This window comes from Corvus hawaiiensis, chromosome 2 (genome assembly GCF_020740725.1).
Source record: "Corvus hawaiiensis isolate bCorHaw1 chromosome 2, bCorHaw1.pri.cur, whole genome shotgun sequence".
Classification (NCBI taxonomy): domain Eukaryota; kingdom Metazoa; phylum Chordata; class Aves; order Passeriformes; family Corvidae; genus Corvus; species Corvus hawaiiensis.
In genome coordinates, this window is record NC_063214.1 from 48,765,215 (window position 1) to 48,790,490 (window position 25,276).

The 25,276-nt window shown below is 41.0% G+C and overlaps 1 protein-coding gene across 2 annotated transcripts in view; it reads left to right on the plus strand.

Moving 5' to 3' along the window:
* Nucleotides 1-24,503, plus strand: part of FGF9 (fibroblast growth factor 9) — a 53,997-nt gene extending 29,494 nt beyond the window's left edge. For both annotated transcript variants that reach the window (XM_048294858.1, XM_048294857.1), the window contains exons 2-3: nucleotides 2,424-2,527; nucleotides 21,043-24,503. In XM_048294858.1, coding sequence (XP_048150815.1) covers nucleotides 2,424-2,527; nucleotides 21,043-21,288 — 350 coding nt within the window. In that variant the 3' untranslated portion in view covers nucleotides 21,289-24,503. The remainder of the gene's footprint in view (nucleotides 1-2,423; nucleotides 2,528-21,042) is intronic.
* The last annotated feature ends 773 nt before the right edge of the window (nucleotides 24,504-25,276 follow it).

Genomic DNA, 25,276 nt, shown 5'->3' on the forward strand with positions numbered 1-25,276 from the left:
GCTAGTGTGGACATGTAAGGAATAAATAGCTTCCCTGAAACTTTCTTCCTATCCTTGTGAAGGAATGGGTCTTTGCATTGAAGTGATTTCATGAAAGAAAATGCTCAGAGAGAAGAAATTCAGCACCCCATGTACTGAGACAGTTATTTCCTCTCTACTTGTCTTCCCTTCCACATTTTTAGCTATAAATAGAGCCCTAGCTTTCAAAGTTTGGAGTTGTCCTGATTTTCATTTGATATAGCCTCATTTTGAAAAGGATTATCTATTTAAATATCTAGTGCAGGTCCTAAGTAGTATCTGTATATTATAGAAACTATACAGTGAAAATATTCACAGAACTGTGGGACAAGTGCAATCCTTAAACTGACAAGACTTCTGTAAGACTGTATGCTTGGCCCCAGATAATCTCTTGAAGGACTTAATATGGCGCATAAAACTTGCTGTGAGTAGGCTTTTGAGTATTTCAAATGAAGAAGTCTCTATTCTGATCTCAAATACATGGATGCTCTTTGCCAAGTACCTTAAATTAATTTTCTGCACTTATAATAGATGTGACAGTGCTTTTTTTGTTCTTTGATGCACGAAGCAGCATGCATCCAAATATTTGAAATGATGACAGCAATTAAAGACTACATTTGGACTGATATGAAAGATGCCAGACTCACACACTTAACGTAAGATTTGACCTCAGTTAAAATTGCTTGGTAACATGTATCAAGTAATATGATATTTTGGTAAAAGCTTTAGAGAAAAAGCCTTAGTAAGAAATCTGTAAGTATTGCATGTCCTGATATAATGGGAATTTTTAAATGGTTTCAATGGATCAATTGTATCTGGGATACTATATATACCAGATAAACGGCGTGCTGCCACTCAATATTACTTAAAGAATCCATAATTACTAAGTATTTCCTCCCAGTATTTTTTATTTGTGCATATGTAGAGAATAATTTAAAATGCCCAGGCCTTAAAAAAGGGTTATCAAAACAATAATACTGTGGTGTTTGTAGTGCTGAATAATATATAAGGTAATGATCAATAGTCCCTTACAGGGAATACTTTTCATCTTTGCATTACCTTGGCTATAAATTTTCCCTATTGGCTTCAAATTGTGCTATGTTAGATCTATGTGATTCATGCCTGCTATTGATTAGTGCACAACTATTTTGTGGGAGATGCCAAATTAATTGTTAAAAAAAGCCACCAAAGTGCTTTTTTATTGGCCATGTGAGGCTCAACACATACTATACTGTTATTTCAGTATTTAATGTACATATAGTTTCCAATGAGCTTTAAAAAATAGTTACACAGTGTGCTTAGACATGAAAATTCACATAATATATTGAAAATGCTACTCTGTGCAGGACACACTTTATTTTGTGACTCAGAAAGTAGCGTAACACAGCAGCATGCTTCTGAATGTTGCTGGATCACTTCCTGTGAGATCATTACAGTCTTAGATGAGCACTCCCAAAGAGGAAGAAATTTCCATGTTTTTACACAAGATTCCTAGGTTTATGCCAGGTTTGGCCAGTAGCATCCTCACTGAAGAGGTAAGCAAATTGCAGGGAAGGCTGCCAGAAAATCCCCAAACCCTCAGAAGCAGATGAGCCAATACTCGGTACAGACACTTGCTGTACTGTGCACATGGATGCTGAACCTTGGTGATTCACAGAAGCAGTGCTTCTCTGCAGAGTATTCCTACTTCTAAGTGCACAAATGTCTGTGTAAGCTTGCTGTTATGTGCATGGGTAAACTTAATAATGTACAAACTGTTACACTTAGGCGTAGGATGTTTTAATGTCTGAATTTTAGAAGAGTAAATAATAACACATCAGAGAGAATGGTTACTGTCTAAACAGAAATGCATGACACTGGACTATACTAAGGATTTTCATATCTCAAGCCTCTGGAAGATCATACTGTGAGTAAACCTTTCCCTGTATTCCTGATTCATTGATGTCTGAAAGTAGATCTTTTGGTACCATGTGTAACATTGTTTTACTTCACAATTTTGATGAAAATGTATTTTTTCAGAATTTATTTTGCAATACAAGATTCATAGGTTCCTCACTTCTGCTAATTTTGGCAATTTAAAAAGATTTTTTTTCTCTGAATGTATTATCTGTTGTGAAAATCAGTATAACTGAGCTTAAGGTATGTGTTTAGGAGTAATGAGAAAGATTGAGAGCAATCTTTTAATTTGATACATTAATGCTGTCTGCAGTGCACCATTCTAACAAAGACCCAAAGTGCTTGAAGTATTATATATTAATTTTGTCCTCATCTTCCAAACAACTCAGAAAGTGGGAAAAAAGCCTTGAAAATAGTTGCTTGGCACTCAGGGATCAGTCATATCTGGAAAAAAAAATCTTTCAATGGAAACAATATGTACATTGTTTACTTTTTCCTTCATTTCATAGGTATACTGGAATTTATCAGTATAGCAGTGGGCTTGGTCAGCATCCGAGGAGTCGACAGTGGACTTTACCTTGGAATGAATGAGAAAGGGGAACTGTACGGCTCGGTAAGTTCCTGCTGCCCTTGGGCAGCTCTGATCCTTACATTCTGTGGGGGAAACACTTGCTAGCTCCTACAGTCTCCCGTTGCACTATGTGTGTGTTATGTGTGAGCACTCTTTCTGCTCTAAATATCTCGCAATCTAATTCAAAATGAGACCCTGTGGGTGATGTAATGAATGCAGGAGAAGGAAAAGGTGGCAAAATCAGGAATGAGTAATAATGCAGATGAATGACAATTTAGATACAAACAATGGAGACTGATGGCCAGAGCTGGTTACTGAAGACTGAAGGATGTACTATAAGATTTGTAAATGTCTCCTGTAGAAACCTAAATTGAGACAAGTGTATTCCTTTTGTGTGTAGGCAGAGAGCTTTCTAGGAATTGACAAAACAAGGTAGAGGGGGAGGGAAAGAGTGGCATATGTGGATGAGAAAATGAGAAACAGGAGTGTGACAAAAGTTATAAAAAGTATAGGAATGAGGGCAAGAGTCTTGGTGGTCTTGTCCTGAAAGTTTCACAGGTGCTCCCTGAGGGATGGCAGCAGGAGTGAGTAACGGGTGTGAGGGAGGAGTAAAACTTGGTATTTCAGATGTGGGAGTTTGCCAGCCTACCTGCAGCTGATGGGTGACTGTTCTTGGCAACATGGGCTGTCTTCCAGCAGAACAAAGAGAGAGAGAGAGAGAGAGAGTGTATGTGTTGTGTGCGCGTGCATGTGTCTGTATGACGTGGCTCTTACCTGGGAATATTCGAGGCATCTGATGTACAATGGGGTTCATACCCTGGGTAGATCGTGGGCAGGTGCATCTGGAATTTGGCAGGTAACTCCCCAGATGGTAGAAGGCAACTTCTTCTAGCAGTAAAATATCAATCTCCAAAGTTTACAAGGAATCGAGAAGCAGGTTTTTTGAGGAAGAGGATGGCAGGTTTGAAGAGTAAGCAAATGTCTGAAGTGAAGCTGTGCATTCACTGGAGTTCATTAAAAGCAGAGAAGTGACAGCAGCCAACTGATAGTGTAAATATTGCAGAGAAACACTCAAAAAGAAGTTAAAGTGATAGAGAAGGGCTTTGAATGTAGTTGAAGATAGCTGTGTCACAGCGGACTAGCAGTACCAGGGAAAAGGGCAGGGATGGCCATGAGAGTAGGAGAAAACATGAGGTGGTGGTGGTGAGTGGGCAGGTGAAAACAGAAGGAGTAAGAGGGAAGTCCATCTTCCATGTATATTATCCATGTAGGAGTGTGAGCAAGTGAAACCAGGAAAGTCCAGCAAAAGTGTTTTTGTAAGGGTGTCTAGGTTCACTGATTTCTTTCTGGTAAAATTTTGTGTGTGAGAGAGGAAAAGGATTACCTTCTGAGCAAAGAGCAGGCTAGGTGAGGAAGCCAGAAGATATAGATAATGACAGTGTGTGTGGGAGGCAGAAAAAGAGGTGGTAGAATGAGGGGCAAGGCTGGGATGGAGAATGTGTGGACACAGGAGAAGGGAAGATGCCAAGACGGTGAGAGCCTGTGAGTGGGAAAGGCCAAAGAAAAGGGATTTAGCATAAATGTCAATATGGAGGAGTTAAAATTTGGAGGGATGGAGAGGGAATGAAAAAAGGAATGGATGCAATGACAGATATAAACAAGTTGCCTGTGAGGAGTAAGTTGTCATAAGTCACAATCCTTGTGCAGCTGATGAATGTGATAAAGAACTAGCGGAGTACATGAGTACATCAGGTTCAGTTAGGCAGCAAAAAGGCAGAACAACAACAGTAATATGAATCAGTAATGTTGATAATCATCAGTAAGAGTAATCATTAAAACATATAAACATAGTGAATCAGTTGGTCTGCATAATTCTGAGAAAGGAAATGTGTTTATTGATAAAGCTTAAATGCATAGACTTGTGAAAGCAAATGTTACATCACTTTTCTGTGCAATTTATGTTTTGTATTTGCAATATGTTTGACTGTCGGAGTGAATTACTCGAGACATTGTTTCCTGAAGAAATGTGCACAAGAGATGTTTACAAAGATGTAAATTACTAAGCTCACTGCGTTTATAAAATAGTTGTTCCATCAACAGCAGTTCTAAAGGAGCCTGCATTCTTAAGGGGTTGTGTCTCATAGTACAAGATGTGGGTCTCTCTGAACTTCAGTCCCTGCAGTAGCACAAATTTCTCAGCCTTTTGTATTTCATGTATGGAGAAAGAGACAGTATTAGCTGTCTGTGCTCACCAGGCTGTCAGTTTGCAGGGATTACACAGTTCACCACTCCCAAGTGGGACGTGCAAATGATTTCTCTTCTTTACCCTGACTCTGATTAGTTGCAAAACTGATAGGAACTTAATAAAGACCTTTGCCTCCTGATTGAAACTGGTTGACAAGCTAAGGAAGGAGAGACAAGCAGGCAAATGGATGTACAGTATAATTAGATAACCTCCTTTTCCTCAGAAATGACACTAAAAATATGAAGCCATTCATAATGGAGAACTGGCAATCTATGAGGCTAGAATGCAAAGTTCAGGTTAAAATCTGATGGATGATACAGCTTATTGTCAGCCTCCAGAGATGGGACATACTAAAGAGTGATGGTAATTGAATTACATTACTTCCAATGAAATATAACCTCTAATGGCTACTCAGTGTGATGATGCTTTAAAGCCTTGTCAACACTAGCAATCCTAGTGCCTATATTTCAGCAACTGTCAGCTCTCTTAGAAACACTGAGATAAGCAGGCCTTGGAGCAGATTTCTGTGTAGAATTGGCTGGACATTTTTAAGTGACAGTGTTTTGCTTTTGGTTTTGGTCAAAAAATGCAATTAATTGAAAATGAAGTTCTCTGATGGGAATAAATATTGCATTTTGAACCAGAAGCAAGGCACAATCCAGCACAGAATTATCTCTCTGGCAAAGTAGAAGATCAGTTTAAGTGAGATTAGTTTTGAGACTGATATGTGGTAGACTGTGAAAAAATTAAATCAATTTTTCACCTGCATTAGGCAGAACAATCTCTTCAGCTGAACTGTTCTGTAGCACCAGTAAGTTGTTCTTGTGCTGCTGTGCTGGGAGGTGTGATGCCTTATCCCTCTGTCATGGTTTCTTCCCTAAGGGCTGTAAATAGCATCAGCTTTGTCACAGAGCAGGTACACTTATGACACTGTAGCTCTGTTTCCTAAGGTTAGAAAACCATTTCCCACAGACAACTAAATAGCAGCCTCAGAAATACTTGGTCTTGCTCTACGTCAGCATTGTGGATCTAAGTAGGTGCTTAGATTCACAGCTTGTGAGGCATGCAGTACTTGACACTATCGGAAACGATGCCCTGTGTCTGACACCGTCATATTTATATTGAAATTACTGCATGAAAAATACATTAGGCGTGAATCAAATCAGTGACCTAAAGGACTTCTATCCTTCTATATTTATGTTTGAAACATTTGACACAGGAAGATCTTTCCCAGCATATTTGTGGTGGCACTGGAATTGAGACATATGGCAAAGCAGAGCAGCCAGGATGGGTGATCGCTGCCAGTTTTCATGAGAGATGACAGCAAAGGCAGCTTCAGCATATCTTGATCCAGACATGTTCCTCTTAGCCTTCTCAAAGTTCTGCTCTCCTCATAGATTAGCTGCCTAACAAACTCTTCCCAACTTCCCGCTCTTACAGGGGGCAGTTCCTACTTCATTTTCTGGTCAGAAGAGCACAGTGACTCTCATGCTGCTTTCAGGCAGATGTGTAACATAATGTGTCTGTTCTCAAATTCCTCCTCATGCCATGGATTTAGCCAGGGAAAGCTGAAAATACATGCACATAGTACTGCAGAGAAACCAGTGGTAGCCACCTAACAATGACTTGGAACCTGGTTAGTGCCAGCAGCTTTCCCTCCTGTCTCATCTGTCCCTGCTTTCCCTTTACCTTGCCTTTCCCTGGCAGCCTGCAGCTATGACTCATCATGTTTCACAGCAGCTACTGTGCTTGTCTCTGGAAAGGAGGAAAAATTCAAACTACAGATAGGACCCAAAGGGTGTTATGACAAGACATGAAGACCTTTTCCTTCCCAAGTGCCAAACAGCTCTTGCCAACACGTCTGGCAAGAATATTAGCAATTGTGTCTTAACTGTGTTCCTCAGGCCATGCCATGGAGGGAGGGAGGGAGGGAGGGAGGTCTTTCTGATCAGTCCCAAGACCTTCCTGTTTTTGTGGGCTGTCCCCATTGTCATGCTGCCCTTGGGAATATTAACAGCTGGCTCCCATGTGGCAGGCTGTGATGTGTCCCCACATCACAGGGTGCCTGTCGTTCCCACTTCAGACTGTCCTCTGAGGAAGTTCTGTGCTACCTCAAGCACAGACCAGGCAGGAACATGGGACACCCTTGCCTCAGCTGCCCTGGTTATCTTGGGCTATTCTGCAGTAGAGGGCTGTGCTGCATCTGACTGCTGGCAGCCCTTCCACACTGATCTCCGATGGACATGCACCTGCCCCATTCCTCTTCTCAGACTAGGTATAAAGAAAAATCCTTTTATGGTGAGGGTGGTGAGGCGCAGGAACAGGTTACCAAGAGATGCTGTAGATGCCCCGTCGGTAAAAACATTTGAAGTCAGGTTGGGCAGGGCTCTGAGCAACCTGATGCAGTTGGAGTTGCTCATTGCAAGGGGGTTGGACTAAATGAGATTTAAAGGTCCTTTTCAACCCAAATCATTCTATGTAATGCAGGTGCCTTCGTTGCTCCTTGTGCCCTTGGCAGCCAGCAAAAGACAGCTCAGGTTGGATGCTCAGGAGGAATATTGGTAGTTGGAAGATCTGGAGCAGCTACCAGGAAAGCTGTGTAGGTGGGAGGAGGAAGGCAGGAGTGGAGATGGTGGAGTTGTTGAGGAAAGGGGAAAGAGTGCTTGGAAGGAGAGCTCAAGGGCATGTACAAAGAAAAGCTTCATTTGCTCACAGAGCAGCTAGGACAGGGCAAAAGAGTCCAGATCAGGAGCCAGGGAGGGAAGTTCCACACCTCTGGGTTTCAGACTTTCAGGGTGTGTGCTGCAAGGTGAGATGTAGGAATGCTTTTAACAGGGTAATAAATTGGTGTCCTTCAAAAAGTGAACTGAAAGCTTGATCTGGGAGACTAAACTTGCCTTTTGCTCCTAAAACACTAGGGAGAGGGTGGAGGAGGAGGAGAGAGGGAGAGAGAGAGTACCGTCCTTGAAGAAACATGTTTTCCCAGTAAGAGTGCAGGGAGGTGACGATATGGCTCTTTATTGTCCCAGCAGGGCTGCACCTGCAGTGTTTTATGCTTTTGTTTGGGTCCCCACAGTCCTGAAAGGGCTATGAAGCTACAAAGACTGGTGAACAGAAATTTTTCTGACAAAAAAGGGACAATTTGTCATAGTTCACTGAAAATTGCTTGGTGTAGGCAAGGATTTCTTTGGCTACATTCTAAAAATATCTTTTATGTTCCTGTGCAAATAAAGGAAGGGAATTGTTCAGCCCTTCAAATGGTAGGTCAAGGTGCACGGAAACAACATGAAGAAAAACGCAGGTTGAAAGTGCATGTTGGGAACAGCATTTGGGCCAAGTATATGATTACTACAGGTATGTAAGAACTGGATAAATAAATAAATTACCCTCCAGTACCATCATACTTTCCTTTTAAATACCTCTGATATGAAGCAATTCCATATGTTTCTGATTGACTTTTTAAAAATAATAATCTGGATTACCTGTTCATTATTTTCCAGTCAGGTGCCATGGTTGATGTGAGCCTGGAAATAGGACAGTTTCAGTGCACAATTTTTGGAAGCAGAATTAAAAGCAATTTCCTTGAGTGAGGGCAGAGACTTCTAGGCTGAGAGTGGTCAAATCTCAGGAGGAATAATGGCTGCGGCACCAGGTTTAACACCCTTCTGCCTGTGTTTTTATTATTACTTACAACAATAAGATGCCTTCTAGGAAATGGTATAAATGGAGAGACAGAGGATGATTCCTATGGCAGCTGACTCACAAGGAGTGCTCAGGCTTTCTGCACGAGCATCTTTGCTCAGGAAAACCTGTCACTCCCATGAACAAAAACCCGATGGTGTCTTTTACTGATGACAGTGACTTGTGTCTCCCTGGGTAAATCTGCTTTAAGCAGGAGACTGCAAGAAGCAGGCCTGTAGTTAATTTGATGGGCAAACGCAGAGATCTGAAGAGGCCCAGTTCAAAAAGGTGATTAGGGCTCTGAACATGAAGGAAACTTGAAATTTTGTCAGAGATGCAGAAATCCTGTGGAAATGGTGTCCCAGCAAGGGTGAAACTGCATGCAAGGAGTTGGAGACTAATAGGCTGTAAGTGCTTGGCAGAGGGTCTGCAGAGAATGGGAGAAGGGCAGGTTGCAGAAAAACTTGTGTCTTAGAGATGTAGAAGCACGGGAATAAAATGGAAATTGCTTCAATAAAGCTGATTTGGGCCCTGAAATGTGTACTGAAAGTTTTACAAGGGGAAAACTTTTTAAGCTATATACCCGGAAAGGGAACAGAAATCTTTACCAACATGGTGTATTCAGATGGGAGTGTAAATGCAATACAGTCTGAATGTGGATGCTAACTGGGCTAGCCCTGTTTCTGATAGACTCCTTTGGGGCTAACATGGGTCTGGGGAGCTCCCTGTTGTGGGATGAGCAAAGGGAGAAGGGGCAGCCAACATTGCTACTGAAAGAAGTGGCTATTTTCCCTCCAACCATCCCCTCCCTTTTGCTGGCACAAGTGTTTCTTTGCTGCCTGGGGAATTGAAGCAGGAAACTGGAAAACAAATCTGGCCAAGCAAAAGGGCTTCAGCCATGGCAGTTCCCTCCCAGGTCACTGGAAGGTGCAGCACAAAGGTAGGAGCAAGCCCCAGGTGAGGGAGTGTTTGCTCCCTCTGGGGCAATGCAGGTGTTTTCCAGCCTCAAGTGTGGGTGTACCTCTGGCTACGTGGTTTGTGTTTGGCTGGAGGGCTATCAGTCTGACTTGGGATATGCTTGGGGCATTAGGAGCATGCTTTTAAATGAAGGAGTAGAGGGGGACCTGGAAGTACATACAAGATGAGTTTACTGAAGCAGGATGAATAGTTTCAGGCAAACCTAGTATTTTATTTTTGGTAGGAATTTCTTTTTCTAGAAATGGGAAATTGTGCTGATCTGCAGGCCTGTGTTAGGGATGACCCACAGAAGAGAGCGCTTGTTACAGTGGGTAGAATGTTAGTAGAAGATTTGTATGATAGATGGTGAAAACTCTGAAGAGAAGACAGCAATGGGGAGTGCTGAAAGGTATTAGACTGGAATGAAGCTATTAGTGGAGATTTTATGGATTGTTCCTTGGACTGGTTTTATTCCCTGGTTTTATTAGGGACATTAAACATCTCATCATAAAAAGGTAGTGGTGTGTTATTGAAATTTTTTGCAAAGCTGGGAAGTATTTCCAGCACAGGAGGCAACCTCACAGAGGGGCCTTGGTGACCTAAAGGGCCTAAAATGTTTACATGTGAGGCTCAGGGAGAGCTCTGTCAGTGACACTGCATACAGCACTAGGAGGATCCAGTCTGAATGCAAAATGCAATTGGTCACTGTGTTAAAGAAGATGAATTGAAACCAAAAACAGGTGCAGAAAGGGCTTACTGGGATAACCAGGGGGATAAAAATACTATCAAATGATAGACTCTGAAGATCTTGACTTACTTAGCCTGCAGAATGAAAAGCAAGAGGGTACACTCTTGCTCTCTGCAAATACCTTGAGGTGTAACACCAGGGAGGGGGAAAAAAGTCCTAGAAATAGAGTACAAGAATGAATTGGCTTGAATGAGTCACAAGAAAGCTTAGGCTGGATAAAGAGGAAGATTGAGATTGTGAGGAAGTGGGATTCTGAGCTGGCCAGAGGGATTTTTACAGGGAGGTGGGAGATGAGACATAAATACTTTCTCTGCACTGTACAGTGGGAAACAGCTTTGTGACTGTGGACATTTCTTTTGTGGTGGATATAGGTCTGAGAAAAGTTCTTGAGTTACCTCATCTACTTCACCCTTGTAGATAGCTTCTCTCAGAATTTGGATGGGCAGCCTTGCTGAAAGCTGGGTACTGTTAAAGGGTGTTCCCCACAGGTACCAGCGTGGGGAATGAGAGCAGAAACTGCAGCCTGCTCAGCAAGGTGTGAAGGACTGTGTAGAAAAAAAAAGTATTTTGAGATGTGGGTACTGGTGTAGGAAGAACTGATGGGTCAATACATAGACTTGACACAGGTAATATGGGAGAAACCTCGGTGAGAAACTGCAACTATTATGGTTGTTTTTAAACTATGGCTTTGGTCTTTTTAAAATCAGAATTTCATAACACGTCACCAAAGAGGGACACTTACCAATCGTGTCCTGCAAGATAGATACTACACTTTTCCTCAGGTTTTTGATCTTCCTCAGAGGACTTAATTTCAAATGCTTACTAGGTTTGAAGATAATTTTGTATGGGAGAAAACCCTCAGTGATCTCCTTGCCTTAGTCTGAAATTCTAAGCTGATCTTGGATTCTCACTACATGCCTGGGACAGGAAAGTATTAGAGTATCCTCTGTATAAATTATGTGTGTGTGTATATGCATATATATATATTTATATATACATATGTTTATGTGTGTGTATATGTATAGATATATACAGCTAAGCTTTGTTAAAGCAAGATCCTACTCAAACCTTAGTTTAATGATTTGCTTTTCCCTAACTAAAGATGTCTGAAATTTTGTGTTCTCATGAAAACAGGAGACTAGAGGTGCTGCTTCAGGAGGCAGCCAATGTGACCTTGCAGAAAGCCCTTCCAGAAAGGGCAGTTCTGGTTCCCTCCTTGTGCTGCATGCTTCTGTTTTCTTCTGTGCTCCAACACTGGCACTCATCTGACTTGTCAGAAGGTCAGCTTAGGCATATAAAGCCACAGAAAAAGTTTAGCTTCCTGAACTGGCTTGCTGCCTGTTTGGGCAAGCACTAAGGCTCAGTGGGGGACTCAGGTGCAGTGTGGGATGAGAGAAGGGTTGAGCACCACGCTTTTGACAGCAGGGAGTTGTTAAAATAGCACAACTGCATTGCAAACCCAAATCCTATCCAGCAAGCAAGAGTGGGACATATTCAGATTCTTTTCTTTGCATTTGTGTAGCTCCCTGTCACTGCAGCCCTGAGCGTTTTGGGAGCTGGCTGTGCAACCATACAGAGGTGTGAAAAGCTTCAGTGTCTTTGGTTGATCTGAGAATACTGTGTTGAAGTGACATGCTAAAAGCATCAGCAGCAGTGACACACTGAGATGTGCTTGGGGATTATTCGCTGCATCAGATAAAGATCTGATGTGCTCTGTTTCTGATTCAGGAGCCAGTGGGATGTGAACGTGGCACTCTCTCCCACTTTACCATTCATCATTTTCAAAGACAGAGTAGAAAAAGTCTGCCCTGCGGGGACTTCATTAGGAATTTTGACTAGGTTGAGATTTGCTTTGCAGTTTGAATGTGCTTAGGCTGATTTGGTGATGTGCAGTAACGTGGTTCATTTGTGTTGCATTCAAAAAGCTTAAGAATTAAAGCTTGTAATAGTGCAAATCCATATTTCCCCTCTCTATAGAGCCCTTTTGTTTCTTTTTCATTCCTTTTATACTGGCAGATATCTGCTGCTACTTTTGATTTGAAGATAAGGTTTTATATTTGTGTTCCACAGGCTGCTGCTGAGGTAAAACTTGTGTTCTGGTGCGGATGCTACATACTTTTGGGGTCTGTCCCAGGCTGTGCATCTTTAATTTGCTAAACTTTGCTCTTCAAATTTAACACATTTATAGAGGCAACTGTGACTCGAGAAATTTTGACTTGACTCTATTATGGTTGAAATACCATGGCCTTCAGTGGAATCAGGATTGGACCTGCTCCTGTAAAACCACCAATTAGTTTTATGGTTGTGTCAGCAGATCCCAATCAAGATAAGAGCTGTATTGTATTCATCATTTTAAAAACCTAAATCTAGACAGGGTTCCTGCCTATGAGAGTCTGCAATCTAGAGACAGTCTTCTAACATGTAATCTTACTTTTTCATAACAAGGGGGATTTTGGCCTGCTGATGCCTTTGTCAGGACAGCATATACTGTATAATCTGAACTCAGGACAGGAAAGTTATTGGCAAAGATTTCAGGAAAACCTTTTGATTCATTTTAGAATGTACAAATGTTGTAAAGTTTAAACAAAATAGGAATTTTTAAAAAAAACTTTAAAAATCTGAATTATTTGGAAGATCCATGTTTGCAGGTACCCAGGAGACCAACAACCTGGTCTTTGAGCTCTTCAGTCACTAGTTCTGTTGAAGTTGTTATTATATATCTTTTGGGTTTTTTCAGACAGAATGACAATGTCTTTCATCAAAGCTGAAATTAACTGCATGACTAAAGTTTTAGCCATTGAAAGACAGGCCCACCGGTATGCATGTGAGGAGTAGGGGTCTCGTGGAGCAGCAGAGCCACCTGATTTCCTTTAGTGTTTCCCAAAGGCTGGGTCAGCCATATCACTGACAACATAAGTCATGGCATAGCAACACCAAAGATGTGTGGATTTTCTGAGAAATATTAAGGAAATACTTTTTATTCTACTCAGAAAGTGAGATACTAAAAATTGTGTATCTAAATCCATGACATTATGGTGGGATTGCCACTGGGAAAAGAATGGGGGAAGTGTCCAAAAAGTCATCCCTGGAGAGACTGCTTATGAGAAGTGTGACAAGGTATTTCAAAGCCAGTGTGCACATGCACATTATTTACGTGCTCTTAAATTGAGTTACTTTAGCAGAAGAGGAAATGTGACATCTTTCCTTCAGCAGCCGCTGTTTGAAATGCTGGCCTTCCTTCCTGTCCAAAAAAGGTGGCAAATTAAAAAAGCCTCATTTTTAAACAATTTAAACTGAATATGCAATTGAGTCCTGCTAGGTAAAGATCGTAGTGTGCCAATCCTTTGCTGTAGTGCCCACCAAAGCACTGTAGTTTTTAAAATTTCTGTCAAACTTGCTGGTTTCCAAGACTTCAGTGGACATGCGGCATTTCAGTGAGGATCTTTCCAAAACGTGATAGCTTATGATGCTGTGTTTGTTTGATGACCAGAATGTCATCCAGAATGACAATGTGATCAGTAATGTCCTTGTCCTCTGAGCTAGTACCTAGCTAGTAGCTTTGCAAAAAATCAATACCAAAATTTAGAGACAGCCTTTTGTTCATCAGTCCTTGACCAAATCATCTTGCTGAAAGAATAAAACATTAATTACTTTTATAATATACATTTACATCACTACATATGTATAATGATTATTTGGTCCCCACGGCAAAGTGTTTTATGAAGGGTCCTGAGCACTCTGCACATCTTTTTCTGATGGCACCTTGTAGCTGACAGATAATGTACTTCTTTAATGATGGATAAATCCATTTTGTGGGGTATTCACTGAATGTAGAGACTCATGCAGATTAAGTACTTTTTATCTCTCACTTTAAAATGTATTTCAGTATGTGAGTTTAGCTCGCTTAAGCAGCACATTCTGCTAAAGGGGGTCTATCTTTCCTTTAAACCTGTGTTCTGTGCTTAGAGAACCACAAAACAAGGGAAGAAAAACACTTTGTTCCATCTAAGCTGGATTTAAGGAAAGCAGGTTTTATTTAAAAATCTCCATCCAGTTAAAACCTTAACTGGTACTCAGGCTAAAGATTGTGTGTAGCTGTAGAGTAGCAGCCCTGGTTTGACATACAGGTTGTCTTTTGATAGAAGAGAATTTGCAGAGTGGGGAGCTGGGGGAGGTCAAGTTACAGCTTTCAGTAAATCTGAGCATGCCTGAAATGGTTCTTTTAGTGTCTTAAAATATTTTCTGCCTTTTTATCATTGCAAGGCTGATCCACATTCCATTTCAGCTGATGGGAACTCTTCTCCCATCTTCCTTAAAAATTGGCTCTGGCCCCTGTATCAGATTGCATACCACCTTGCTTTCTGATTCCTGGAAGGGTTCAGCCAAGCGTTATGAATTAGATGCTTTGATAACATTGATGACTGCAGCTCTTTATTGTGCCAAGAGAATAAAAAATAAAATAGAGGTCAGAAATGTGACTAGTAAATGACACAGTGTGGGCCTGGTCCTGCTGGCGTGGAAGGGAGGGGAACAGACCTGCTTGTTTATTTGTTTTCTAAGAGTCGACTTTGTCCTGGTCCTGTTCCCTGTTGTGGTGTCAGGAAGGAAGCTTGTCAGCTTCCAGAGAAAAGACACTGTGACAGCTTATGTGGCCTGAGATCTGTCCCTGGAGTTTTGTCATGACTTCCAACAGCATCATGAGCAGATCCTGGGTGTTTAGGTGAAAATGAGTTTTCACCTCATGCACTTGGCTGAGCAGCTATAAACCGAGCCTTTATGAACATGAAGCATGGCTGTTGATGGGCAGCCTACGCTGGCAGATGAGAGCTCAGGCACAGTGGGGTTGCCCATCCCATAATGATTTCATGTCCAGGGAGGGCATGCTTAAAGCTTGACAGATGCTGCAAACTTGAAACCTCAAAGGAGAGGATATCAGTAAAACCAAGAGCTGTGGAGCTGGCAGTGGCAAAAATGGGTGGAGGCCTAATTGGCATCTCACCCTCATGTCAGAAGAGCTCTTTAAGCAGCCCTGGGACAGCATAGTGCTGTATGCCAGTCTGGTCCCTCCAGAGAAGGTCCAGATAGCGTGGAGAGCAAGGGAGTGGGAGAAGAGCAGCAGCGGGGCAAAGGGGTGAAGCACTGAAATCCCTCCTGCACTGACAGTGTCCCGGGATTTTACTGTTGATACTGGAGTCTGCTTGCTTTGTTCAGGAGGCTCTGCTTTTCTGCTGTCTGCATCAGGATGTGGAAGTACCACAGTGTCTGTATCTATGTATGTATTGTGGCTTTTGGCAATCATGATCCCAAGGGGGTCAAGTTCTGCTGGGTCTTGGGATCTTTACAAGCTTTTTGTATGAAAGATACTAATCTTTAAACACCATCATAACTGCTCCATGGCAGCAGCACAGAACTGTTACACTTGATTTTTATTTTGTAAGTGGCTATTGATGTATAATAAAAACTTTATACAAATTAACTAAGAGGTTTAGGGAAAGAAAGTAAGATGAATACCGCATGTACTCTGTGAGAGTACAAAGTGACCTCCGGTAGGGAGAATGCAATTGCCTAACTGTGGTTTTGCCAGGACACCTTGCCTGATTTCCCTCATCTAATTTCACGTGCTGTGAAATATGAAATTTGTATGAGTGGCAGCATTGGTGCCTGTTTGCTTGTCTCTCCTCCGGCCTTGAAGGGTTTCCTGCTGTCTGTCAAAAAGGCTTTTGGAGAACTACTGACACAAACACAAAAAACCAGTCAGCTAGTCCTCTTGGCAGACCCTTTTTTCCTCCATATTTTTTTCATGTTTTGTCAAATTATCAAACAAAGCATTCTGAAAAGACTCTGCTCGGAGAAACTCATCAAAGAAAGCTCTGTGACACTTACCAAGTCAGACACACAGTGTACAGGGCTTGACTCACACTGTGGTCTCATTTGGAAAAGAAAGTGGTGCTGCTTGGACACTGGTATTTGGCTTCTCATTGTGGCTGGAGGTGGTTCACCCAGCCAAAGACTAACAGGCTTAGCATGAGAGTACAGACAACACCACAGCAAATGCTAAACTAGACCTTTATTTATGACAGCTCTGGATGAGTGTTAATTATTAGCTGAACATAGTCTGTTCTAGAGGCTGTTTGCATTACAGCATGGGAAGGGCCAATGGCATGTAAAATGTGTGTGTTGGTAGGCAGAACAGCAAAGCAAACTGCTTCGGAAGAGAACAGGGCTTTTCTTTGTTTCTCTTCACTATATATGCAGTTTTTAGTAATGCCATGTAGCCATAATGAGGGATTTGCATGAAATTATTTAGGAGATTATATATTTAAACAAGATTTTTATTAAGACAGGGTAGATTAACAAGGTATTAGTGTGCAGCAGGTATATAGGAAGTGCTGACTACATCAAAAATATCTCTTGTTAATGGTTGTTTGGACTTCTGGATTAGGTGTTTTCCTGTTTCTATTGAATCAGTGTAGCAGTTTGCAAAAGGGAAAACTATACATGGCATAAAACAGAATAGTTTACTTGGCATGAAAGGTATTTGTTGTGATTTTAGGAATGATGGTCTGAAGAGGGTTTCTTTTGTTGGGTTTCGAAATAAAATGGAGTTTTAGCTCCATAGGGTTATTTAAAAGAAAGAAGGAGTATTGATATGTTTTATACAGGACCCTGTACTGTTCTTTCAGCTACTAAGCAGCACAAATGTCTTACATTCTTTAGAGTCATGAAACCATTCTCTGAGCAGTGTACATGTGTTTTATTTTTCTACTTATTTACAGTTAACTACTTCACATGGATAGCTATTTTAAAACAAGCTAGCAAAATTTTCGTTGTGATGGCTGTAACTATGCATTTTATTAATTTAGAATCTGACTTTTAATCAATCAGCCTGGAAATAGGATAACATAATTATTTTCCTCCCTTGTTTGATGGTGGAGAATGTAGAAAGGGAAAGGGGTCCTGGGCTTGCTATCACCGACCAGGCATTAGCAGATTTCTGAATTAAATATGTCTCAGAGTTTTGTCTTTGCGGTATGCGCATTTTTGTACAATTCAATTATTTGAACATTCTGAGCTAAATAACAGGGTAAAAAAACAAACAGGTGAAGTGTAGAAATGTAGCAAAATGAAAATCAATCACTTTGTGGTTGAATACTCTATGAACAGTCCTCACAGAAAACAAGTGGAATGCAGTGCAACATCTGATTTATATAATTTTGAGGTCACCTCCTTATTTGGCCCTGAATTAAATGATTTCAACAAGGCAGGCAGCCTCCCCTTTCACAGGAATGCAGGTTACTTTCCATAGCTGTTCCAGTTGGGTATGTTTGGTATTTGTGTCAGCTTTCGACAAAGATGTCCAGCAACTTTAATTATGGTGCAAGGAAATATTTGCACTGGACAACTGATAGAGAAGTCAGTTGCTAGAATAAAAGCTGTATTGTAGGGCTAAATCTTGCTCTTCAAATGTACATAGAGGGACTTTCTAAAAGTCAAAGCCAGAAGGAGAAATGTGGTCAGGAAACACCATATCCTTTCTATACTGGGAGAGTTGGTTTTCAGCAAGACTTTCCCATCCTAAGATGGTGAGACAAGAGGGTGGTGTTGGCAGGATGGCTCAGCCTCACCCCTGTGTTATGCTCATTTCTGGCTTGAATAATGACATGCGTACTTAAATGTGACTGTAAGGTAGTAAAGTTACATAGGGCTGTGGTGGTACCTGGTTTAGGAGTAGACTTGGCAGTGTTAGTTTAATGGTTGGACCCAAGGATCTTAAAGGTCTTTTCCAACCCAAAGGATTCTGTGATTCTACATAAATTACTATCCTGGTGTATGCCGATTTCTGTCTCTCTTGGTACTAGATGAAACATTATTGTAAGGATCTCCCAGGGCATGGGGAGAAGGATGTTATGGGATTTTAGTGTCCCACATTACTTATAGGATCTGATCCAGAGTCACCAACACTGATTTACTCCAGTGGTGTCTGACCACAACCAGAATTTCTAGGTCTCCTAGAAGGAAAAGGTTTGAATGTATAAAGAAATTATTTCATTTCATTTCTTTGAAAGGGTGATTGTTAATGTCTCTACCCATCTGGTCCCACATCCTGATTGCTCTGTCAAGTTCATGTTGAAGTATTTTCATCATGTTTATATGTGAATTTCAGAGAATTTTGAAGAAGGACAAAGGAGATGTAGCTGTCTTGTAAGTGAATAGAAAGCTAAAACAGGATAAGCTTGTAAAATGAAGATTGAATTTGTGAGCTTGAAATCCATTTAACTCATCCAGAGTGCAGTACAATGCAAACCACCTGATTCAGGGTCCAGTTATGTGCGCCACAGCACTGCCATGATCCACCAAACCTGCCAGATAAAGAGAGGCTATTTTAAAGTTTCTCCTTCAGGGCATGGGGAAGTACTGTTCTTGCAAAGATAGAAATTTATGATGATGCTAAAAAAAAATGCAGATGAAGTGAATAATTAATGAATTCACGACAGGACTGAAATATCTTCCTAAAATGCTTCTATTTTTAGCAGGGAGTTCTGCAGTGCTTTTCATGTGATCCTATTGCCTTCTGAGAGCAGGAAAACAATTTAAATTAGTTTCTCTTTCCCCATGGACCTATACAGACCCAGTATATAATACCCCTTGGCATCTGCTTCTGCCTTAAAACAAACACAGATGATTTTAAACCTCATGAAAATAAAACACTAATGAAATCTATACTTAATCTTCACTGCAGCTGAATACCTTTTATAATAGTTTGTATTTTTGAGGCTATACAAGGGGAATACTGCAGTGGGTGTAACTGGCAGCTGCTGCTGGTCTGGTAATGCTCAATGTGGCTGCGGATTTGAGCTGGCAAAGGACATGGAGGCAATTACCAAGAGGAGGTTGCAGGGTATGGCCCATAGATAAGGTTTTAATGTGAACAGGTTTGTGCTTCTTTTGCCTATAACCTGAAGAGAGTATTGCTGTTTGAACTACTTTAAACTAAAAATGTCATAGTCAGAAATGCCTCTAAAATAAGCTGTCATATCCTCAAAGGGATACGGTCACTGCCATAGTGAATTTTCAGGTGTTTAACACGTGAAACCTGGTCCTGTCTGGGATTTCTCCTTCCTGAGTGGTAATGAGATACCCAGTGCCCATTAAAGGGGAAGTCAGTAGCAGCTTACTTGCTGCCTTTCTTGCCTACTGGAGTTGCCAGAGATTTAATTTAGAAGAAACCTCCAAATCCCAAACCTTTAGGAGTTAGGGAGGGCCTGAGGAGGGCTCTGTCTTCGCAGCTCAATTCCCAGTTTGTACAGGTACAGAGGGGTGCTGGCTTCTTTTCCCCATTTGCATGGGGTTTGTTTCCCCCACTGGGGGGCTTCTGTAAGGTGTGTGGGGTGCTCCTTGGACCTGGCTGGTTCCCAGTCCTGATGGGCTGCAGAGCTCTGCCCTGGGAGCAGAGTGCTTGCCACACAAAGCAGCAGTGAAATATCTGGGCCGAAGCACATTGGTTTGGGAAAGGGTTGTGAGCTGAGTCTCAAGCAGCAGAGGTGGCCCCAAAGGCACCTGCAGCCTCAGGGCAAGCTGCAGGCTTTGGTGATGGTGGACCTTGGGAAGCTCCTGAGTTAAGTCATGGAGGGTGGTTTCTTAGGGGGGCTTGAGCTGTGGGACCTTAGCTGTGTTCAGGCACAATTTTATAGCTTAGGTGCCATACATACTTTGCTGCATCTGGGCCTTGGTCTCAGTTTTCCCTTCTCTGTACATCTATATAAAAGGACTGTTTTAAGATTTAATGTCTGTAAAACACATGCATTGTATGGAGCTTTGTAATAATTATAAATTGATCCTCAGCTGGAAGCTGGGTGTGATTAATGTGAGTGCTATTGAAATGAAAACTTGTTATGAAAAAATATATTGAATTATCACTATTTTTTTTTCTTGTGCCAGGTGAAAAGACTATTTTCAGGCTTATTTTCCCCAGCTTTCTATCAGCTCTCCCATGCTAGAGCTCTTTTTTCCAGTGCTTTTGCTCAGTCATTTGTGCGAGTCCTTCCTAAAATGAATCTGATTATCAGGTGGCTGCATTTTAAGCACTCTATTAAGCAATTTTTTAAAACCAATTTTAAGCAATCTATTTAGACCAAAAGGATGTAGAAGGCAACACAGACTGAAGAAGTGGGTGTGCTGGAAGGAACAGGAAGGAGTGGGATTCTGTGGTGGCAGGGGGATCTGATGAATGGTTGATGTCCTCAGTGGGTCCCGTCAGTAGGGCGGGACACAAGGACAACCCTGGCAGTGCAAGCCTGGAGGGCTTTTCCTCAGGGCTTCATGTCAGCACACAGTGTTCATGTCCCTGTTTGAAGCTCTCTTGGGTTGCGACTTTGTGATACAAATAATAAATCAAATGAAGGGTAGCAGATTGTATGTTTTTAAATTAAAGAAATGCATTGAGTTTCATTGACTGCAAGGAAAAGATACAGAGACTTTAAGACTGTAAATTTTATTACAGCCCTGCAAACTGGTTCTGGTTTCCTTTATTTATATCTGTTTGTTTGAATGCCTGCACTCATGATTGAAAAAATTAGTTATAGAAGTCCAGTAAGGTCTTGTGAGCTGCTTGGGGACAATCAGAAATAAAAAGTATCTGTTTTCAGCTTTGTTGTTGCTGTTTTGATTTGGACAATGAGGCTTTGGGGAAAATAATTTTTCTTCACATAGGGTTATCCACCCTTGTGACTGCCTCCTGAAATACCCAGCAGTACAGTTTACATAGCTAAAACTGTTTACATAGCTAAAACTGGAAGTATTGAAATAGTTAATTCTGCAATTTAGCAAGGAGGTACCAGTTTCAAGCCATTAAAAAAGTAATTCTTTAATAAAAAGTAGCTTATTTTAGTGGCTATCTCCTTACTGCTCTTTCTTTTCTTTCCACAGGAAAAATTAACCCAGGAGTGTGTATTCAGAGAGCAATTTGAAGAAAACTGGTATAACACATATTCATCAAATCTATATAAACATGTGGACACTGGAAGACGATACTACGTTGCGTTAAATAAAGATGGGACTCCAAGAGAAGGGACTAGGACTAAACGGCATCAAAAATTTACACATTTTTTACCTAGACCAGTGGACCCTGAGAAAGTACCGGAACTATATAAGGATATTTTAAGCCAAAGTTGACAAAGACAATTCACTTGAGCCCTTAAAAAGTAACCACTATAAAGGTTTCATGCGGTGGGTTCTTATTGATTAGCTGTGTCATCACATCAGCTCCACTGTTGCCAAACTTTGTCGCATGCATAATGTATGATGGAGGCTTGGATGGAACATGCTGATTTTGTTCTGCACTTAAAGGTTTGTCCTCCTGGAGGAGAGCCTATGCCCACTCGCTTGATTTAGTACGAGAGGGAGCGCGAGAGAGTGAGTGCGAGAGAGAGAGAGAAAGGGAGAGGATGAATGGGAGTGAGAGCGCGAGAGAGAGGAACCAAGGGGAGGAGGAGGGTGAGGAGGAGGAGGAGGAAGGCCTGATGCATGCTGGGGAATAGACACGCTTTTAAATTTTTGATCAGTTGTACTTCGTCATATATCAGCATAGCTGCCATACTTCGATTCATCAGGATTTTTGGCTGGTGGCCTGCTCAAGTGTACGCTGCATTTACAAAGGCATGGAGGGTGCAGTCTTACTTAAACAAGAGACTTTTCAGTTAATCGCTCTCTGGGTCTCACCCCACTGAGTTTAAAGCAAAGACCTCTTAGTAAAAAAAAAATAAAAATAAAAAGTTAAATTTATTTATAGAAATTCCAAAGGCAACATTTTATTTATTTTATATATTTATTTATTATATAGAGTTTATTTTTAATGAAATATGTACAGGCCAGATAGGCATTTTGGAAGCTTTAGGCTCTGTAAGCATTAAAATGGCAAAGGCCACTATGAACCTGTGGTAAATTCATGCAAGTAAATATAAAGGTGCATGGATAAAAAAAAAAGCCAACAATAAAAAGGTAATAATAATAAATTCTAGTGACCCTCATGTACTAAAGGCGACAATCTCTTTTGTGCCCGTATTATTGTACAAGTATGCACACCACTCATGACACTGAATCCTCACTCTTCTGACTGCTTGTTTCATAGCTTACCCCAGAGGATTAAAGAGAAAACTGGGTCTTCAACTTTTTTTTATGTGTCTGTAATATTTCCTCTCTGATAAAGTGACTTCTTACATCATTGTAAATTTCACAGCTGTGGAAAATATAGGGGTTGGAATATATTCTACTTGTTAAAACCTATTGCAGATTATACCAAAGCTAAATGATGAGTATGCTATTATTTTTTTTTTCCTAAAGAGAATGCCAGAAACAACATAAATAACACCAACAACAATTATACTAATTTTAACAAAGAACACATAAATATTTCAGAGGGCAAGAACCAGGTTAACAGGATCACTCTTGTAAACATGTTTATTTGTGCACTTGACTATCTACTATGAAATTATACAAGTTCCATAGGGGTCATTGTAATATCTTTTATGGAAAATTGCTTTCAGTGTGAACTGTCATAATACATGATATTAGCACCCTTCCTAAAGTAAAACTTGCAAAATGAAACTAATAAATCTCTATCAATAATGACAATGAGGGGGACAGTATTAGACTTATTTTTATTGTTTTCCCTAAAGTGTGTTCAAATATTCATGAACCCCAAGGTGAGGAAACAGTATCTAATACTTAAGGGTATGTAGCATTTTATGATAAGCACACAAACATATTGATTAGCAGTTACCATTTGGAAATTAACCCTCAGGAACAGGCGTTTTTTTCCCTAATACTCTGAAGAAACAAAAAAAAAGAGAAAAAAATCATGTTAAGGTCCATATGACAAATGCATTTTGTAGTTGTTTTATCCCTTAGGATTTGAATCTAGTGCCATTAAGTTGAGTGTAGCCTTCGCCATTGGATATGTTGGGAGCAGGGCTGGTCCTGACACCCTGGCTGTCTTCAAACGCACGGGGGCTGAGTGCAGATGTGCTTTGGAGGAGCGATGTAAAAGGTTGTAGCCTACTTGTAATTAAGAAATTTTTGAGCTAAAGCACTCTTGTTCCTCTGATTTATATTATTTGAAACTTATTTCTGTTCTGGAATAACCTCTGGCTTGGTGTCCTGAACAAATGTTCCCTTTCTGTACTGAAGCAGGTAGGAGGAGCCATGTCTCAACCGGCAGTATCAGTAATCTTAAATGGAACATGGCATTTTGTTGTAATTGTTTATGAATGATAAAATACATAAATTACATTAGTTGATTTGAAGGATACTTGTCTAGGGACTGTTATTGCCTGGGAATTTACAGCCTTGAGCTGCAGCCCACGCATTTGTCTCCCACCCTTTGGGGCTGCTGAGGGTCAGTCGGGTGCTGGATCATTTGTGTGGGTGAGGCAAAGACCGTAGGGGAAGAAGAGGGGCTTCTGGGCAGGACTAGGGCTCATTGCTCTGTGTTAAAGGGATCAACCCCACCACGAGGAGGGGAGGTTACAACTCTCTCCTGTTTCAGTAAATCTGACATACACCAGGAAATTATTTGCAAAGGTTAAAATTACTGTGAGTCGAGGCCACAATACTAGGCCACAGTTAAAGTCTTAATGTTAAATTGACTTGGGTTTTTAGTCATAGGCTAATCATTACTACTAGTTAACACGTTTCGTTTAATTTATTATTTTTTTTTTTTGTATTTTTCTAAAGAAAGGATTAAACTTGAGAAAAATGTTATGAGTTTATGGCAGTCCTTATAAATAAACTGTAACCGATTTACTCGAATAACCCGTAATGGTGTGTAAATACTGACTTTATGTAAATATAGAAACATGTAATTTAACTTAGGCATTATTGCAAGACTGGAAGGCTCAGGAGCTGGCAGTTTGCCACTCCCTGCAGGTTCACTGGGTCAAATTTGGCCTGTTTCGGGTAGTGAACAACAGATTCTGTTCAGTCCCTTGTGTAAAATGAGCTATTTCTGTTTGTTTTCTGGCGGGGGATGGGCAAAACCATCGTCACCTGGGTGCTGCTTAGCTCCTTTGCCAAGGCGTGAAGTGGTACGGATGCCCTCCTGCTCCTTATGTGATCCTGCTAAAACAGGGCTGCAGAGAGCTGACACGGCAAAGCAGGGAGGCTTGCCTGCCTCTCCTCCTGTGCTGTGGACAAACAGAAGTCTTCATTTTCTTGTGCTGTCCATCTGGCACCTTTCTCGAGCACTAAAATTCACTCGAAGACAAACCTGAGGGAAAAAGAAAAGAACAACTGGTGTTATTTACTTGATATTCTGTAATGGTGTGTAAATACATACAGAATTCTGTAATTTGTATAAATATATTGCTATAGAATTTTGAAAATTGGTATTATTTGCTTGATGTCCCTTCAGAGCATTTTCTTATAACTGTGCACATGTGTAATAATGGGATGGCAAAGAGATGTCCTTGCTTATTCCTAGAAAGGATGTGAGAATATTCCAGGAAGCCAAAAGTCATCAGTATTTTCTATGCCTTTTTGCTAATTTGGAAAAAAGCAGGGAGATGTCTTTTTGGCAAAAATTGTATTAGCATTTCACCTGAAGCAGACCTCTCTGGGCAAGAAGCACGGCCCAAAAGATGATGGAGATCCAGACCAGTGTTAGAGTATGGGCTGGTTTGGAGCTGCGTTCGGTAATGTGTAAGGCAGCACTCCCAAATGTAAGTGGGGTGAATGAAACCTGGCAGAGCTGGGCAGTGCAGAGTGGAAAGAGAAAAATCCTAGGAAAATTGCCTTAAGTTACTACCAGTCAGTGCAGGACTCAAACTGCCTGCCAACTGGATGGGAAAAAAGAAGTGAGTCCTTCATAAATGACAGGGTAGAAGATGTGGAGGCTGGAGATGGGACTCTGGCCTTAAAAATCAAGCATTTCTGTCGTCCCCCTGAAAATAAGATAAGTGTGAGTTTAATAAATATACTAATAGGAGGGAGCTGAAGACATGCTTCCGAGGCAGTTTCTTTGTATACAGAATATGACAAGAGGTAAGAGAAGATGCTTCTGTAGCTTGTCTTTCACAGTCACTAGCTTATACTCTGCTCTGCTTCTTGTATCAAGTAAAGAAGTGACTGTAAGGTCCAGCTCTGTTACTCATGATTATAGGAGTAG